The 19,221-nt window shown below is 41.0% G+C and overlaps 1 protein-coding gene across 1 annotated transcript in view; it reads right to left on the bottom strand.

The window, feature by feature from the left end:
- The window catches only part of man1a1 (mannosidase, alpha, class 1A, member 1), a 55,851-nt gene that overhangs the window by 28,115 nt on the left and 8,515 nt on the right, over positions 1-19,221 (bottom strand). Inside the window, exons 2-4 of the mRNA XM_076165431.1 lie at positions 12,475-12,571; positions 6,958-7,073; positions 4,501-4,581 (exon numbers count right to left, since the gene is read on the bottom strand). Coding sequence (XP_076021546.1) covers positions 4,501-4,581; positions 6,958-7,073; positions 12,475-12,571 — 294 coding nt within the window. The remainder of the gene's footprint in view (positions 1-4,500; positions 4,582-6,957; positions 7,074-12,474; positions 12,572-19,221) is intronic.

The raw sequence follows: 19,221 nt of genomic DNA, 5'->3' as shown, positions 1-19,221 counted from the left end.
AGCACAATGCACCACAGTTAATATGCAGCAGCTGTTAACAATTTTCTCCCCAGTGATTATGACACATAACGTGGATCTACCATGGATCTATCTGGGTATTAGACCTCAGACTGATTTGCAACAGCAAAGGCCCCTACTGAATCTGATTAGACTGAAGAGAAGTTGGACCAAGCCATATTTGGGTTCAGGGTCGGGTCTTTCAAGTAACTGACTGGACCTGTGGAGACCTCGTCGAAGTTCATGGCTCCCCAGCAGCAAACACAGCATAGAGATATTACCACTACTGGGGATCACATCCTGGCTATCCCATGACTGCAGTGCACAATGGATAAAAGTACAGGTAAAACTATAATGGCTAAAAACTAAATCATCCAGTACCAAATATCTAAAAGCAAAGAACTAAAAGAAGACAGAAAGACACACAAAGAGAATAAAAACCAGACAGTGGAAAGCAAAACAGAGAGCGAATGATCACGAAGATGAAGAGAGAGAGCAAGCAATGTGCCATTGAAGTGTCCCAGTGGAGAGTTAGTGTTGTCAGAGGAGCAGCCTGAACTGCGAAGTGAAAGGCTCTGATCCGACAGAAAATGTCAGATATTCAGAAAAAGAGTTCAAAAGGCCAATGACTGTAAGAGCCTGATCCGACTCCCACTGGCCCCCGGCAACACTTAAAAGGCCAAACCCATGTTAACCACCCACAGCACTGATTCACCATATGCTGAAAAAAGCTTTTGACATTTGTCTGAAAAGTAACCTCACAATGTCTGAGTGAGCCGACTAAAAATATTATCAACACACTTAAGGGTTAATCTTTAAGTGTTTGCATTAGGCCTTACTATAGTGTTTCCATGCTAAGAACGACTTTTACATTCACACCTACGGGCAATTTGGAGTCAAAGAAATGAACCCAGAGAGAACACACGCAAGATGTGTTACGTGTCTGGAATTCCATCCTGACAAATACCAACTGGTGACAAAAGTTGAAGTTCTTGGTTGGAAAAGAATGGTGTGTGTCCTTTAGGAGGTGTAGTTACAGCATGCAGCTCTGGGGCATATTAAACAGTTTTCAGGTTGTAGCCACATGGTTTTCTCACTTGGCTTAGCCTTTAGAGTCACTCTTGTAAGAGAATCTTTTGGAAAGAAATAAGCTATAAATTGAAATTAAGCACTAAGGACTGAAGTCTGAATGTATCCTTAGTGTTAGTTAACAATGCAGTCTCCAAACAACTCACAGCTCTACCTTTGGTAAGAACAACTGAGGTTTTATACATTTAGGCTTAGGCTAGAACATCCACAAAGTTTCATTAACTGGCAAAAAAGGGGGGAACGGGAAAAATGACCTGATTATGAAGAAAAATGTATGCCGTCCATGACATGATGATCCGAGTTTGATCAAGTGGTAATTTACACACCCTGAATGACATTCTCAAAAATTAACCCGACCCAACAGGTGGTCTAGCCCATCTTTGTAGTGCATGTGATAAAATTCGTTCAGCGGGCCCCAAAACAGTCTCTCTAAACTAGGGGATTCTCTGAGATGTGTGTTTAGAGTCGTTCCTGTTTTCCTCACACAGGCCACTCAAAGCAACTGGAACAAACAGCAATCTGGAACAAATAGGCAGCAGTAACATTGGCAAGGCATCCTGTTGTTAAAGGAATTTGAGTGCCATATTTGGTTACTAGAGAGTCAGATGAGAGCCAAAGTGCCACATGATTACTGGTAGGAGAGAGGAAAACCACTGTAGGAAACATTTCTGGGAATATTTACGTAATGTGCTGATGAATATGACGTAGTTTGAAGGCATAAAAGCCTGTGTAAAGCTGATCATGTTGATTGTATACATCCTGGTTTATCCTGTACAATAAACCACTGAAAGAATCCCTGCTCATCCTTTCTCTGCATCAGTCTGAATGTATTACTCCAAAATTATGGAGAGAGATGAACTGACGATGTGGAAGGAGTGATGGTAAAGTCAGTTCTCATTTAAATCATGTATTGGGGTAACATCAAGAGTTTGAGTTGATGAAAAGTACTTTGCATCTAATGCAGAACTATAAGAGACTAAAATTTCCCCGTTTGTTATTTAATGTCATTCTTTCTCATCTTTTGTCTCATACTTACTAGAACGAGTCTTATAATCTTCACCTCTTTCAAGCACATACAGCACCTTTATTATGCGGCCTGTTTTTTTTGCTTGTCCGTATCATATTTACTTTTTTCTTTTTTCTCTATCCCTGTCTTCAATGGGCAGATGTCAGGTTATCAGTATTCAGGCAGGGGCGTTAAAAGCCTGCTGGTGCGGTGCATGCATCCAGTAGCAGCTCTACTTTTACTGATCAAATTTTCATCAAAGGCTCCGGTCTCTTTGAGTCATACCCAGACTAGGACTGTGCACACACACATATATATACAGATCGAGAGAGTGAGTGAAAGGGAGAAGACAAAGCGTTAAACTCTCTCCCCTACCTTCCTTACCGCCTTTCCATTTTTGGGGTATTTTGTGTCGGCACGCTTCACACATTTTATGTAATAACTGATTAAGTAAAGAAAGAAAGAAATTTGAGAGGTGAGGTGTTACCCAGTTTCTCTTTGGGTTTGGAGGTTGAACATCCTCTCAGCATGTCAGGTGTGGTCTCTTCTAACAGATTCATATAGTGCCAGACCTATATTGAAATGATTCTATTGTGTAAGAATATTAGTCACCTCTGGCCCTCTCTGTAGTAACTCACCTGTAACTGTCTTAATGATCAAAAATATAAAATTATGATCAAATACATTTTACATCACTGATCACATTTGCTAAATATTCCATCCCTGATCTCTACCCACAGATTTATAGGTGTTTTGTCGGGTGAACATGCAGGAGAAGGTTTTGAAAGAAATGAGGAATTACACTGAAGAAGGCTATAGCGCTTTTGCTGGTGGGAATATAAAACGATCCATGACTATTTTCAGAGAAGGACAAACAAGACATCTCTCGGAATCCAAGAAATTGATTGTGATTGTTGTTAACCGTATCTTTCATTTGCAAGTATTTCCAGTGCTATCTTTTGTGTTTAATCAGGTGCTGCTGGAAACTCAATCATTTTGCATAATCAAAGCTTCATGGGACTTGAAGAATGTCCTGCTTTCCGTGGAACCTATTTGACAATAGTCGTCCAGCTCCATACCAATATTTGTCTCACAAATCCACCCATATTTAGTAACATCGTCTATCGGCAGCTTTCCATCCTCCAAGGTTAACCCCATTATCCCTTCATCTACCTCATTCGTCATTCTAGGGACCCTGACCTGGAGGGGGAGGATGTCTCTGATGAAATATTAAAGAGACAAGAATGGACCGACTCTCATAAAGAGGTGAAACAATCAAGGAAACTGACAAATGATGATGACTCACATGTTTTACACTTGTTGAATTGATTACAATATACCGATTAACTATTCACTATATGAATGTGATGGTCATCATTTCTAATCACTGCTAGTTCTATGTGATGGCTACTAGTATTTTTCCAGAACTCCCCATGTTACAAAATAACAAACCTTTAGATTGTGTGTGTGTGTGTGTGCAGTGAAATACTCACTGAGCTCGGAAATTGGTATTGCTCACAGAGAACTCTGTCTGATGACAGCCTACACTATCTCTCCCTAGTAATAAAGAAGCACTTACACCTGCAACTCCAGTTCACTCATCTCTTGACTGACAATGTAGCTTGTCTGTGTGCGTGTGCGTGTGCGTGTGTGTATTATGGAAGAGGTTACAGCTGAAGAGTCAACAGCAGTAAAAGTCACTCACTCAGTAAACTCTCACTCCCACTTGTGATGTCAGTCCAGAATGCAAATTAACTATCTTTATGTGTTAAAGATGCAGGCAGCAGGTTTTAGCATTTTTAAAGCTTTCCCGTCTGTGCTTGAAGATTGATTAGGAGTTTCAAGCGTGTAATTAAAGGAGAGAAAGGGAAAGAATGTGGTGGAAAGGTGAATTTAATATGCTGTATATCCTAGTGTTGCCAAGCAGAACCAGGTTTGAGAGTAGAATCCCTGCTGATGAGAAATTTCAAATATTCTCACACCCGCCCGCCTTCTGTGTATACAAAACAAATCTCCAAAATGTCTCATAACTGCATGCTCATTGTCATGTCAGATGCTTTCTTCAAAAAAGAAATATTGGACAAACAATAGATGCTCCCTGAAAGTACAAGGGTGACATAAATACAGCTCCAAGAGCTAAAGAGGTATCTATGATGCATGGCCAAAACTGACAAGGAAATAAGAATTCCACAGTTTGAGGAAACCACTTTGAATTATATAAAGGGTAGGTGATAAATAACTTGCCATAAATTGGATCTCATCTGTACCAGTTAATTATGGGTATGTTAATAAGGTTTCTAGGCATATTAAGGTTGCCATTTATCACAAAGTCTAAAGTCAGTAAGATTCTAAGAGTCAGTCGAGTCTCTTCCCATGCTTGAGAAAGAATGTTTCAGTGCATCCCTTACCTCTTTCCCAGACAGGTAGTAGGCAGACAGCAGACCTCCAACGAATCGGATGTTCACTTCAAACACAGACACCTCCCCGTTCTGTGGTCAGGGAGAAAAACAAACACAGGAAGTTAAAAATAAAATAATATTTATATAAATTAAATATTTTTTCAATTGATCAAACACCTCTGGGATGAAATTTGACCGTATTTGTCAATCTGGTCTGGATCATACTATTTTAATAGATGAAATGACAGGCTCATCACACTACAGATGTCACTTGATCTAATTTTAATAATCTTCACTGCCCTTGAAACATATTGGAAAAGCAGCAAGGAATTCAGGAACTTCGGAGGCATCATTGAACACCTTGCAAATGTAGTTGTTCCACTCAACATGTACATGTACAGTGTATGTGGAAAAACTGATGTTAAACATTGGAAACAATGCAAAATATTTACACTGTCTGCTATGTCTTCATCATGCAACCCGAGTCAGATGAAGACTTTGTCTTGACTGGCAGATCTCATAACTCATCCTCACTGTCCACAGGAAATAGGACATCTTACTGTGTCCTGCAGAAAAACTAATTACTGTATGTCAGCCCAAATGTATCTTGTCATTTATCACCCAGTCCGAGTGCCTAATTGAGTAGCAAAGCCACCCAAATTAAAATGGATTTCTTTCCTCCTAGACTCACAGGCGGCTGAAATGTAAAAGGGCAGGACTATTTATCCCCACTGTCTACTGTGCATTAGAAGTAGAGAAATAATAAGATAAAAGATTCTAAATACCGAATGATAAAAAGGTGAAAGAGAAGCCTTTTGACACACATAAACTAGAAGCCACTCAGGAAATGCATCCATCAAAGCCAAGTAATCCTCCAATAATGACTCAGTCTCTTGATGAAATTTATTTAACAGGTTATTGACCCCACCATGGCCCTGCCACCACTCTTATCACTGCCAAACCAACAACCTTTAAAGAGGGGAGTCAAAAGTGGAGACATAGGCGGATTTGTGCTATTTGTAATAAAACTTATCGCTGTGTCCCCTCATAGTATACTTGACTTTCTCAAGTGTAAGAAAAAACATTGTGTCCTTCAGCCATTGTGAGAAAGAGGGAGGGTTGAGGGATTGCCACTGCAAAAGCAGGCGCCGTCTGGCAAGCGAGACGAGCACAGGGCGAGACAGTGTGTTGTTTGTCTTCCTCCCACCAGTCCAATTCTAGTTGGAGACCAAGCTGAGCCTCCCAAGCAGCCCTTAATTGAGGGATAGATTGGTCCCCTAGGTCCAGTGATAAATCTCAGGAACAGTCCCTCTTAATGGTGTCCTGAACGTATAGCAAGTTTTCCTACATTAGTTGAGGAGGAGAGGAAGTTTGGAAACTTGTTAGAGGCAAAGTGTCTGATTTGGAGGCACTTAAATAGTTGGTTTGCAGGAAATCTTTGTTGTGTTGACAGCCTAGGAAAGCTGTTACAACTACCATCAAGGAAAAGCTCTATGCCTTTGTGAAGCCATACTGAAAAGAATGAGGGCGGAAACAGGTGGTTGTTGCGGACTGGACCTAGGGGAGATGCGTTTGCAAATTTAAAGTGTTCCCTTCCCATTACCAAATCTTAAAAGATTCGGGAACCACAGGTTTTTGGTGAACTTTGACATCTTGGTTGGGAGAGAGAAGTATATTGAGGCAGCTACAGAAGAGGAAGTGCAGCAGGATTTTAACTATAGAAATGTTGACTCTACTTTATCTCACCTATCTCACATGATTCCAGAACTTTTCATTACCGACATAGAATCTCCCCCTGGAGCACCACAAACCCTGCACTCCTGCCTTACACCGTCAATAAAATCTGAAATTCTGGCAGGCTGTTTGAGTAGAAATAAATGACTGTGACCTGTGGGTTCTGCTATGGGACTCTCAAAACAGAGTAAAGGACTACTGAAGCTATCCAAAACTACACGCACGATAAATACCCTGTCTTGACAATTCTAGTGACCAAATGCCCCTGATAACAATGACACATTACATACATTAATCTATGACCACCAGACAAAATTGGCTCTAAATTCAGGCCATGTCCATTTTGCGATCAATGTCGCCATCTAAACACAGTCTTAAATATGCATTACATCATAAACATGTTCCCTGTTACTGTCTGCCAGCTGCAGCCCAAGATAACACAATGCTAATGGGATTCTGGTGCGCTAATCACAGCGACTCTCTGAGTGATCTGAAATTACAGTAACTGATTTACAGTTGACTTTTATTCATATGGCTCCTTTGTGTCATTGAGTCAACTTCAGCAGCGAAAAACAGAACCTTTGCAATGACGCACAGAGCATCATACATGCATCAGCACATGCAAACTCCAGGCCCGTAAGAGACACATACATTCTTTTTTAGAGCAGAATTCGCCCCCTCAAAACTGCCACCCCAAACCAGCGCAAGTACATGTGGCCCTGAGTTCCTTACCACACTGAAGTCAAGGTTCTTCTCTACCCATTCAGTGGCAGTGTCGAAGTCTTCATACATCTCCATGATATAGAGGGTATCCAGAGCATCCACTATCGTTGCTCCCTTTATACTGCCTGCAAAAAAAAAAAACATACAGAGATAAATTACAGATTCTCAGAGCGTGTGCCTGTTATTTCAATGCTACATTTTGAAAAAGCAAGAGAGGGGGAAGAAGGTGGGTGGATAAAGACCCTTAACTTCACTCTCCAGCTGGGGGAAAACTCCCATGTAGTACATTCAAGTGTTTCAAAAAAGGCTCGTTAGTGGGTGTACTGCTGCTTTTAGAGGTATGAATGACACCAGGTGTTGGCAGCATAGAAAACGTTATGTTATTTCGGGAGAAGGTGAGCGAAGCAGCAATTATCAGTGCTGATGAAATGTTGGTTGTTTTTGTAATCTCTAGTGATCATCATCATACATCATAGCAGGAGGGAAGACACATAAACACAAACAAACGTCCACCACCGTGAGTGAGCTCAATAAATCATTAAGCATGCATAAAAGGGTTTGCCATGAAGCTTTTAGTACTAACACTTGTTTTAAAGACAAAACGTTTTCTCTCTGAGATTTTTGATCACTAAAAGCTGTTTTTCAATACTGTCTTTGAGTTTTTAACTCCCGAAAACAAAGCTTTAGTAAGACGCTCCCCAAAATGTATAAGACTCCGGCTCATTATTTCAAGTTGGTGCTTTCCCCCGATTGCCTCCAAACTTGCCCCAAAAAATATTAAAAGAGTTCCTGCATTTGCATACGGTGCTTTTCATTTCATTTACATAAATACTCGCTTGTTAAGTATTATTATACGATATAAAAGAGTTTTCAGATTTGCTGCAATAACAATAATAATAATGACAGACGAACAGTCTAAGTCGGAGAAGCGAAAAGGGCTTACAATGTAGCTGCAAGGTAAAGCCAAGTAAAAAAGCCAGAGCAGTGTTTGGGAATGTTCTGGTTTATATACCTCTATAAGTAATAGAAGGATTCTAACATGCTTCCTCGCTCTGCCATTCCATTTGAACCTAGCTTAAGCGTTTCGCATGTGCGGTGCCTTGTTGAAATGCCGCAAAAAATTGATTGTGTAGCGTCTGTGCGACACAGTTGTTGTAGAGATGCTTGTAACTCTGACACTTCCAATCTGATTAACACAAGTAAGCAGGACTCACCCTGGCCCCCTGTGAGAGTGACTGGCCTGAATTTGTCCCTACTAGATAATGGGCTGAGCCAAAGGCATAGCCTGGATATGCTGAGCCTCTGCAAAACATGGCTTATAGATGATGACCTTGTACCATTAAATGAGGCTTCTCCTCCCAATTTCACTTACGCTCATACTGGGACACACCTCCGAAGACCGTGGTGCTATAGGCTTTAGATTTAACCAGTCTCTCAACCTTGCCATCAAAAGATGCGCTGGCACAGATTTCTCATCATTGGAGCTTTTAATTCTTAACCCAGCACCCTCAAAGGCAGGCAACCAATGTTCCTTCTGTACTTAAACCCACTGTATGTATGCATGCAGGTGTCCTATACATGTTGTACTCCTTACAGCTGACCCCTGATCCCCCCCCCCCCTGGCCATAACTAGTCACACAAATCACACAATTGGTTATGTCACTGGTGAGGGGCCAGTGGGCAGAGTTCAAACAGGCATGTGATATTTGGACCGATTACAACCAGGGGCAGGCAAAAGGAGTAGAAAGGTCAAGGTTATTTTGAGGGGCCAGAACAAAATTACAAATGTCTTGGGTCTTGCAAGACATATCTGAAAAATCTAAAATTTCTACTTCTAATGCAGTAAAGAGGCGCCTTAAATTCAACAGTGTTAGATAAAGCTAAAAAAAAAAAAAAAAAAACTTCCCAATAATGAGAAATTGGTCCAATATGCCCCATATCCTAGGGTCAACGCAAGCTGCAGGTCCAATCCTTATTATTACAATTTGATCAAGATCTCACGATTGTCTCCTGAGGTGATCCCATTTAGCCCCAAGTGCTGCTTCACCATTTGGTCTGCACTGCATTTTCAGAGAGGTCACCCTTGGATAGTGAGAAAAGTGTTGGCCAAGGCATCAGCTAATCATGTTAGAGTAGAAAGAGAACACACACACACACACACACACACACACACACACACACACACACACACACACACACACACACACACACACACACACACACACACACACACACACAGAGTATTAACCTCTTGGCTTCTCTTGGCAGATTCTCCAGCATCAACAGTTTTGTCAAGGGTATATTGAAAGGCGTGAGCTCTTGTGTGTGTATGGGCTGAATATCTGACAGTGAGCAGTGAACACAAAACTGCAATAAAACCATGAAGATAAAATGCAAAGTTGCAAGTGAGCAGATATTAGTTTTAGATTCTTCATTTGGTTTCCTGTTTGTTTGGCATTCATTGATGACTGTCAGTGAGCGTGCATTGACTGCGCTAGTCAGTGTGTACTGTGTGTGCATGTGCGCGTGTATGCCCGCGTGTGTTCATTGATCAGCAAGATAGGCTGCAAGCTGCTTGCTGAGCAGTGTTGTTTTGCCTTGGAGGAGTTCAAAACAGAGTGAGCAGGCTGATTGTTTAGAATGTATGTGTGTACGTATGTGTGTGGGTGACAAATGAATATGGAGGCAGACTCAATGTTTTATAACAAAGGCTGGAGGGCATGTGTGAGTGAGTGAGTGTGTACGTTCATGTGATGAATTAGGCCTGCAAAATGTGCTAGGTCCACAATAGGTCCTCTGGTTTCCTGTGTGAATGGTCGGCCATTTCACACTGAAGCAGACCTGCTACGTGTCTGCTACTGTTGGGGCGTCTGAGATCGTAACGCAAGTGCAGCGAGCGCGCTTGCATAAACAGAGACATCTCGTCTATTGTTATACTATCATGTAAATCATGGGGCTTGTTAATGTTGTTTTTCATTCAATATATTCCCAGGTATACAATAAGTAGACTTGGTAAATACAGCAAGCAGTGGATAAAAGAAATATGAAACTTTATTTAAAGGAATATAAGATGTGTTACAGTAGCATCTGGTCCTTTTACCTAGCTTAGCTATATCAGCCAAGCTAACAATGTCACGTGATTGGTTGTGCGCATATTCTAACTTCCAGTATTTGACCCATTGCCTTTTGTGAGGAACTTTTAAGTTATGTTATCTCTGACTCCTGGTGTCAAAGTCTGTAAAGTCCTTTACCATTGCCACAGAATGAAACCTTTGGCACGTCTTTTCCACCAAAAGAATGTCCAAGGTTACCACCAGCAAAGCTACCAATCGCATGAAAACATCAGATCTACCATAAAGGTAGATCTGATGTTTTTATGGGTGTTTTATGTGCATGTGTTAATGTGTTTTTTACCAGCACAGCTTCCAACCGCATAAAAACCTACCTTTATGGTAGATCTGATGTTTTTATGCGGTTGGAAGCTGTACTAGTTGCACAGAATCTGGTGACACACACTCAGATTATAGTGGAAATTGAACAACATATAAATCGGCTTGGAGTTACTTTCAAAAAGACAGGAGAACAAAATCTCAAACTTTTATAGGAAAGCTTTAGAACAGGGAAGTCCAAAACAACGAAATCAACCCAAGTGATTATCAGCACACAGATTGATTTAGAGATGGCCAGTTCCAATATCATTCCATGACAAAAGCCACAGAGACGGCCGGCTAGCAAGAAGGTCAGAGGAAGCAGAAAGAACACAAAGAAGAAGCTGCATGTAACCCTGGCAGTATCAGAGACAAAGTGTGCCATTCATGCAGAAGCCTTTTAAAGCACTGAAGCATGAATTTCCAGGTTTAACGTGATAATTTGGGGCATGTGATGTAATTCAAAACTGAAAAAGAGCTTCATGCGTGGCACACGTCCCATGGGAGTGTGCGGAAATTGCTTTGTATAACTGCAGCATGAAACACCGCCTGAAACGAGGGCTTATTTCACAGTGTTTACCATATCTCCCATCTCAGCATCGAGTTGGATATATTGGTTACTTTTCATGATTTTCCCCTCCTAATACAATATCAAAATTATATTGAGTTGTCAATATTCATTTCGAGGTTCCAGGAACGGTGGTGCTGGAATTTATTGGATAGGAATAGACGTTGTTATTAGAGATAATAAGGGGTATTAAGCACAAAGTGCTAGAACGACCTTGTTTTTGCTCTGTGTTTGGACCCCTAACCATAATAAATATCAAAGTGCTGGAACCTGATTGCTTTTGGTTTTGTTTTTATCATTCAAGGGTCCAAGCACCAGTGGTGATAGAACCCTGTTTTTGTTCATTTTATCATCTTATTTGATCTTTTTTTAATTGGTATTACTAGAGTAAAACACCCAAAGGGGCCCAAAGCTCAGCCCTAGCCATTACTGCTAACCCTCCCCTGACTCTCCTGCCCCACCCCTTAAAAGACCCCTTAGGGTGTTTCTACCTCTTCTAGCTGACCCTCCCCTAACATCCGCCCCATGATATTAACCCCTTCACCAATTTAATTGAGGGCATACAAGCTGGAACACATGTACTTCATGTTGATTTAGGCAAAGACTCGGACTCCACCGTCCTCACTGATAGAGGACGCAGCAGAGGCTGGAGATGCACTCAAGCATGCACGCACACACACACTTGCACATCCACATACGCATCATTTGAAGCTTTTAGAATCTAATATTATACTGTACATAAAATTTCACTGGGAATCTAACTAGGTCAAGGGAGAGAGCTCTAATGAACAATTAACAACTGCCATCAATGAAATCAGTCAAAACAACTTAAAATATTCATTAGGCAATAATGTACCAGACCATCATTTCTTGTGGATCTGGATTAATATAAAACAACTCAGGACCCATACCACTGCAATTTCTGCAAGTCACGGTCTTACATTTGTCAAGAAAATCAAGAACAGTGCATTAAAAAGCAATGAAAACAAAATAGTGAAACCCCCAATGCTTAAACTGAGTGTTGCAGGTTTTTGCATTGCTCTCTCAACCATAATTTAGAGCAAAGCATATACATCACCAGTAAAAACAGCATCCCGCTATTCAGCTTTAGTGATCCTGTACAACACAGGACATGGGATATTGCAGGTCTATGGGATAGTGCGCTTTTTGCTCTAGGTTTACTCCAATTAGCCAAGTTAAATAGCTCAAATTAAACACCAGAAGACGGTATGACTGTTTGTCATGTAGCAGCACCTTTAGTCTTTCAAAAGAAACACTGGCAGAAAGACAGCAATAAGTCAGAAAGAGAGAAAGAGAGAGTAGGATGTCCCATATCACCACCTCATTAACAACACGGACAGCAAAAACAGCTTATAAATATATGATAAAGCTGACATTTGAAGCCATCCACAGATGATGGCTCTAACCCACATCCAATTGGGTTGCTAATCTAAAGGTCAAGGCTGCTGGCTGCAGGAATAAGAGATCAATCATGTGTGTGTGAGTGTGTGTTTGTGGTGTCTCACTCACCAAATAGATTACTGGAGTGGCCTTGCTTGGAGACAGGCCTGAGCTCATTGGAACCCCAAGCATGGCGCTTGTAGTTGTCCCATGCATGCTTCATCATCTGACAAGGGAGAGGAAGAAGGGGAGGAGGGAGAAGTAGATGACAAATGAGGAGAGTTGTGCAGCAGGACAATCAACTCGGCGCTATAAGAGGGTGACTCAAGTTGTTTTCAAATCGGTGGATTCCCTGTGGATTCCCCCTTTTGCTTGGATTCAACCATGACTGACCAAAGCCATTACTACGTGAGTATTATACTTAATTTTCATTAATTTCATTGGGCTGAAGATCGACATGGACAAGTTGCATCAGCTCTGACCATCATTTTTAGTTAATTGTTTGGCTCAATCAATGGCATGCTTACTGACCAGGCTCTGTTAATCTATGTTATTGTCTTTTCTCTTTCCCTCCATGTCAAAGGAATCATCCGTATTCTTCATTTGTTTTCCATTAGGCTTATAAACTAGCAAGTCCAGATCAGTTAATATGTAAACATTCACATTTCCTATCAAATATTACAATGCAGGAAACGAAAATTACAATATCCATCAGCTATTTCTGATCAGTGGCTAACTGCCTGACACAAAACCCCCTCGAAGTTTTGCAGAAAAAAAGGAAAACATCTCAATTACCTACAGGAATTATTTAAAATTCAATTTGATTCAATACATTGTTGACTCGTGAATTGTCAAACACTCACTTTAATCCATTGCAAATTAAATCTACAACAAAATGTGCAAAAATGGAAGGGGGTTTTATTTTCCTGACAGTAGAATTTGAATATAAAGAAGTGGATAGGGTGATGAACCGTGTGACTCCAGTAGCTTTGGGCAGGAAGGCCCTGGATTACACACAACTGGTCCTCCGTTATTTCAATTTCACACACTTGCAATAGGATATGGGTGTGTGTGTGTTGTACAGTAATGTGATTCCCTGGGAGAAATTTTGTAGGCTGTGCTTAAGCTCACAATCTAGTGGTTGTTTGGTCTTGGTACCACATGCTACAGTACAAAGCTGACATTGTTGTGGATGTGGCACAGAGTGGTTCCATATATACAATATACTTTATAGCACAGCAACTGACAAAAACATTGAAGTGTGTGTAGGTTGCAAGTTGTGCACAGACATGGGTTTTAGTGTGTATAATATAACATTCGACGTTCTCAAAACACAGGGAAGACTGCTGCGCTTCTAACTTTGACTTTATTGTCATATTCCTTTCAGACAGGAAATCCTGTCATGTTGGTAAATTAAAGCTGTATGCTTCTCCCTATGCATTCCATCCAACTCCCAGTCAAAATGAATTCAGAATACCAATATCAGAAAGCAGGAGAATAACCCTGTTATTGCATGTTTGGCTAGTCTGGGCGCGATAGTGTGTCCTTTGACAATTGAAAACTATTTGTATCCGTTCTACTGGAAATATTGTTTTGACAAAGAATTAGTTTGAAGGTCGCAAAGCTCATCTTCACAGCCGAGGTGTTCCACGTCCTTGAGGGTGGAAATGTATAGGTCCATCACCCACGCTTCCTTTGATAAATACTCATCGATGTCAGCAAAGCGGCTCTTAATCTCCTCACGGAGCAGGTTCATGTGCCGGGTAAACTCTGTGTGTAGAGACGCATGCACAGGATCATCAGACTGCTTTAGCAGCAGTGGGAAATACTGCAACTCCCCTTTTGACATATTTGCAACTCTGTGCTTCAGTTTGTGCACAAAACCCCCCAGTCCACGGACCGCCTTTGCACTGCATGACGTTTGAATAAGTTCCCTGCGTCCGTCCATTGTAGAGTGTGAATATGTCGGCCAGGTACGCCGCTTTGATCCAAAATGCATCAGTCAGCTGTGTGTGAGGTCTTCCGAAAGTTTTCTACTGGCCAATGCTTGGCGATATAGCAGGCAGTCGAAAATTGCACACCCTGGGGCATTTTTCCTTCAGGTTACTATTAAATCGCTTGTTTTTGCCCATCATTGCTGCAGCCCCACCGGTGCAAGGGCATAGGGCAGACAGTTGGATGAGAGGTATGAGTCTACAGCCATAAATCTATCCTGACCTGTGGTTGTTGTTGTTGCTAGATTTGTAGACATATGAATTTCCACTATTTCAAGACATCACCATGGATATACTGCACATAAACGATGAGCACCTACTCGTCTGATACTGTTGTCATTTCATCTGAATCTCACTCAACACAAATACATACATATGTTTCCCAAGTAAGGTAGAGAAGGGGAGGAAAGGGAAGCTCATAACCCTCATGTCTCATTTTAGGTATTATTTTAAAAAATACCCGTGTTTTTGGAGGGGTGCTCAAAAGCCATGGAGACTACAAAACAAGGGACTTAAGGACAGAAAGGGAACTGGAACAAAGTCGAAATTACAGGATGCTCATTCAATCAACTATCCTCCCTACTTAGGTTTAAAGGAATAATAAATTTGGCTTACTATCTCTGATTTTGTGTAGTTGAAAATCTGGTGAGATGAACTTTAGACAGGTGATAAAACACTGGAATGGTGTCTGTGTTCTGAATTATAAAATATGAGAGAAGCACTAAAGTCTGTTATGCTTCATCCCACACACTGCTCTGAGACCCGTAAAGGATCATGAAATCCCCTTTCCACTAGCCAGTTCAGCATGAGTCTGCAAATGTATGACGATCACACTCCTGCCACCTGCCAGGCACGCCTGCTTCACACAAGTGGCTGTGTAAGTGTGGAGGTTAGGTTGGGCAACATGCATCTCGCAAGCTCAACAATTTCTTTCCAACACCCCGGGTGCTCTACTCTGTGGAGATACTAAAATTGAAAGTGTGCACCAACATGCCACTCCAGCATCATGTAGAGGTCACAAAAACACACAGACGACCCGAAGCTCCTTCCTCTGTGCCGTTTCTTGTGTGTTGCGACTGTATTTTAATTCATTGGATGTATTTTAATGTTTTTCTCTGCATTTTGAATTGCCTTGTGTTTCAAATGTGCTATACAAATAAAGCTGCCTTGCCTCTGATACAATGAGCACGGCTCGACAAACAGGTTTATTGAGGTCCATTTAAACGTCTCCAAATGAAAATCTGGCATCAAGCCATTGTAGGTACTTCACTGCTGATTGCACACATACACGCACATACGAGTGATGATCGCAAATCATCCACTACTGTATAAAGAATTTATGATTAATGACCCTGTTTGCTTTAGAGTATCTTCTTCGGAGTATCTTCTGTACCTGACAGAGTGTGTGTAAACAGTAGCGTCTGATTACATACAGTAAAGATTATCATGCGGTTACACAACAATTTTTTATACTAAGAGAGGGAAAGACAATACTGATGGGTGAAGAAGTAATCAAAATAAATTGCCAGTAATGATATCAATGTGATCCTGTGATATACAGGAAATACAATCCCATGGCGGTGTCCAGAGATATTGATGTATAGAGGCTTTGCAAAGCAGAATGGTGGTTTGCTGTACTTTGTACAGCGTAATCTCTTTAAGCTTAATAAACTATTTGTTGAGCATATCCATAAAGCCTGAATTAGTCAGATTGTTTACATTGTCTGTCACATGACGGTTCTTTGGTTTTAGCCAGAAGACTATTTATTTACCCAAGTATTATACAAACTATGGTGAGCGGGAGGAGTGAACCGCAAAATATGAGAATGAGGAGCAGTATGAAGTATTTAAAATGTTTTTTTTATTTTGCTCCTTACAATGGATAGAATAGTATTAATTAAGCATATACATTATTGAAAACTTTCTTAATTAAAAATATATCCGTAAGCTCAATAAGATCAATTTCACTGTACCAGAATGTGAACAACAGGAAGTGTGCACATTTTTGAGGAAACTGCTGCCTGACACAATAAGGGAGATTCTTGTGAGGAAATTTGGTACCTGACAAGACAAGAAGATGTTAAACCAGGTCCACACGCACACACATGTATACAATGTGTCAGTCTAATGCAGTAACTCTTTTCTGCAGATAAAGAAACTCTTTGTTACACTTAGTAATAAAGAGTTGAAATGTCTGGGAAAACATTCCGAAGAAACCAAAAGTGTACTATAGAATTGGCGTTGTCGGCAGGATTGGAGAAGAGACCATGGTGCCATGCTCTCTATCCAGCGGCGTAAGGATGGGTTCGTTTACCGTTTAGCCGCGGCCACAACAGGTAAAGTATTTACGTTTCTGTGAGGGAATTGCTTGAGGACTGCCGCTCCGTTTGTAAATTCAGTATCACTAAAGTCTTACCAAAATGGTCCTGAATTAGAAGCAGGAAGAAAATGTGAGTCATTGAAGTGCTATCCTTGACCAAACCAAAAAGAATTGTTAAGAGTGGGAAATATAAAAATATCTTCAACCGGAGTGAAACATTTGAAAAAACGCCCAGATCTACAAACATTGTTGCAAGTCTTCAGTAAAGATTTGTCCCAACTATGTTTGCATTATTAACTACAGTGGGATATGCAAATAAGCCCCGACACAGACACAGACAAATTCAGACGCAAATGAGATGCAAAAACAAATGCAAAAAAACTATAGGGGCAAAATGATGAGCACAGCAACCAGGTGTATCAACCTCCCCAATGAGCATCACTGTAGGCCTGGAACTTTAAACAGTTTTGGTATCTTTCTGTTTCTACATCAAAATCTTTTGAAGTATTTGCGTTTTGGTTTCATCAGACTCCTAGTGACCCAGTGTGATCTGCAAAGCATTGCCTTCCAAACCGAAGTGCACAGGTTTTCACAACTGTATCAGGACACATGCACATTTATCGACATGACCTTTCTGGTGCTTGTAGGGGGGCAGCAGAATTGGACTTGACCCAGCCACTTCACAAAAGGCAAACTAATGAAGACTTTGTGAGGGGTAGATTGATTTTCCGTCCCTGCCTCCATTATTTCCACCGCCTGCTTCAATACAGCAAGCGGCAGAGCTCAAGCCATTTATTACTAATGGGCGGCTAATGCCAGGAAATACAGTGTTTACCCTATGCTCCATTAAAACGATCCTAAAATGGTCCTGGCTATACGCACTGAAACTGGATGTCATGTCATCTCTCCACCAATGCCCTAGGTGTGTGTAGGATGTTGGAACTTGCCCACGGCCATCACTGAACAATACAGCGATGACAGTGGGGATGAAAAGTTACAGGATGCACATGGAAGGCTTGCATTGACTATTTGATTGTGTATAAACGCAAAACTACCTCATCAGTCAGTTTCAAGTCTATAATCCTTTCTAGGGAGACCCCTGAGGCCAACAACTGGATAAATCTATCTGTAGTGACTCCCTAAGAGGCTTCCTATAACAATCAATACTAATATATGGATTTAAAACACATAAAGACTTGTAGGCTATCCACTGGGTTATATATTTACAGGGACTTTATTATTACACTATTACAGTGCTCATTACTTGAATCCTGAACTCAGTGTACGGGCCTTGGGGTAGAGGCAAAGCATGATTTATCTTCTCAGACAAACAGTAGACGGTGTGAGAGGCTTACAATCTCACTGTGTAACGTCAACCACGGGCATAGTGCGGTTAAAAGTTCACCGTGACAGATATGATTGATCATTTTTAGCTTTTAAACCATCTATGTTGAAGTTATGTCTATGTATGCTGACTTACACTTCCATACTCCCATTATTCAATCATTTCTAAGGCTGTATTTTCCCTACCAGTGCCGTGTTTGCTCACATGTGGTGTATATCTGATATGGTATGAAAATATTCTAAAATTCTAAACACAGCCTTCCCCTGACCGTAGAGATCTTTGTCAAAGTTCACACTTCTATAATTGAAACGCGTGCCCACAGCTGAAGCCAAAGCCGAAGCAGGTTTAAATGTTGCTGTGCTCGTTTGATCACACAAGAAGGGAGGAAGGCTGACGCTGATCGTTTTTATTAGCAGTGACAGCACCAGTTTTGGAGGCCCTGCATTAAAATACTCCCCCCACACAACTCAATTCGAGAGGCGAAAACTAAACTACAGACTAGGTTTTCAAAAGATGCATGACTACTGTTTGTAGAGGAATGTTTGTCTGCAAACTCTACAGCCCCCTTGCTCCCGAAATGGCAGAACAACATCTGGGCCCTTGCTTCACCATAAAGGCAAATTAATTTTTTTGTCTTCATTTTAAAAAGAAGACAATAAATTATTTTTTTTCCTCTGCAAATTGATTTAACCTCGTGTTATGTTATGTTATCCTATGTTATGTGTGACACTCGCAAAAGTGGGCCCTTCAAATCAGCACCCTTTGTATGGATTCAACCACTGCTCCACCGATTTGACTATTTAGTTCCTCAAATTATCTTATTCTCTAGAGATTATTAGTGGAATAAAAGGCGTGTAAATGCAGCTGCTGATGACTTTATATCTTATACTGCTTGAATTAGCACTCATATGAACAGGGCCTCTATTGTCAGATAACTGAATGGAAACATCTCCGTCTGCATCAGCACATGCAACAACATAAATGCACATACACCCCTATGTGCAAGAAGCCATGATTCTGGTTGGGAGCCATAGCTATAACAACCATTACACAGCTAAACAGTGCACCTGGAGGGCTCAGCTGTAACTCTATCTCACACACACACACGCACGCTTGCACGCATGACTTTCACTCTTAGGAGAAGTCAGACAAAAGAAGCAGGGGCAGGGGACTAGAGGCAATTAGTTCAAATGGTCAATACAGAAATAGGACTTGCA

This window comes from Genypterus blacodes, unplaced genomic scaffold (genome assembly GCF_046128005.1).
Source record: "Genypterus blacodes isolate CSIRO-AG114 ecotype Tasmania unplaced genomic scaffold, CSIRO-AGI_Gbla_v1 ptg000143l_1, whole genome shotgun sequence".
NCBI classification, from domain to species: Eukaryota; Metazoa; Chordata; class Actinopteri; order Ophidiiformes; family Ophidiidae; genus Genypterus; species Genypterus blacodes.
The sequence above is the reverse complement of the archived record's forward strand: the minus strand, read 5'-3'. Positions and strand labels throughout refer to the sequence as shown.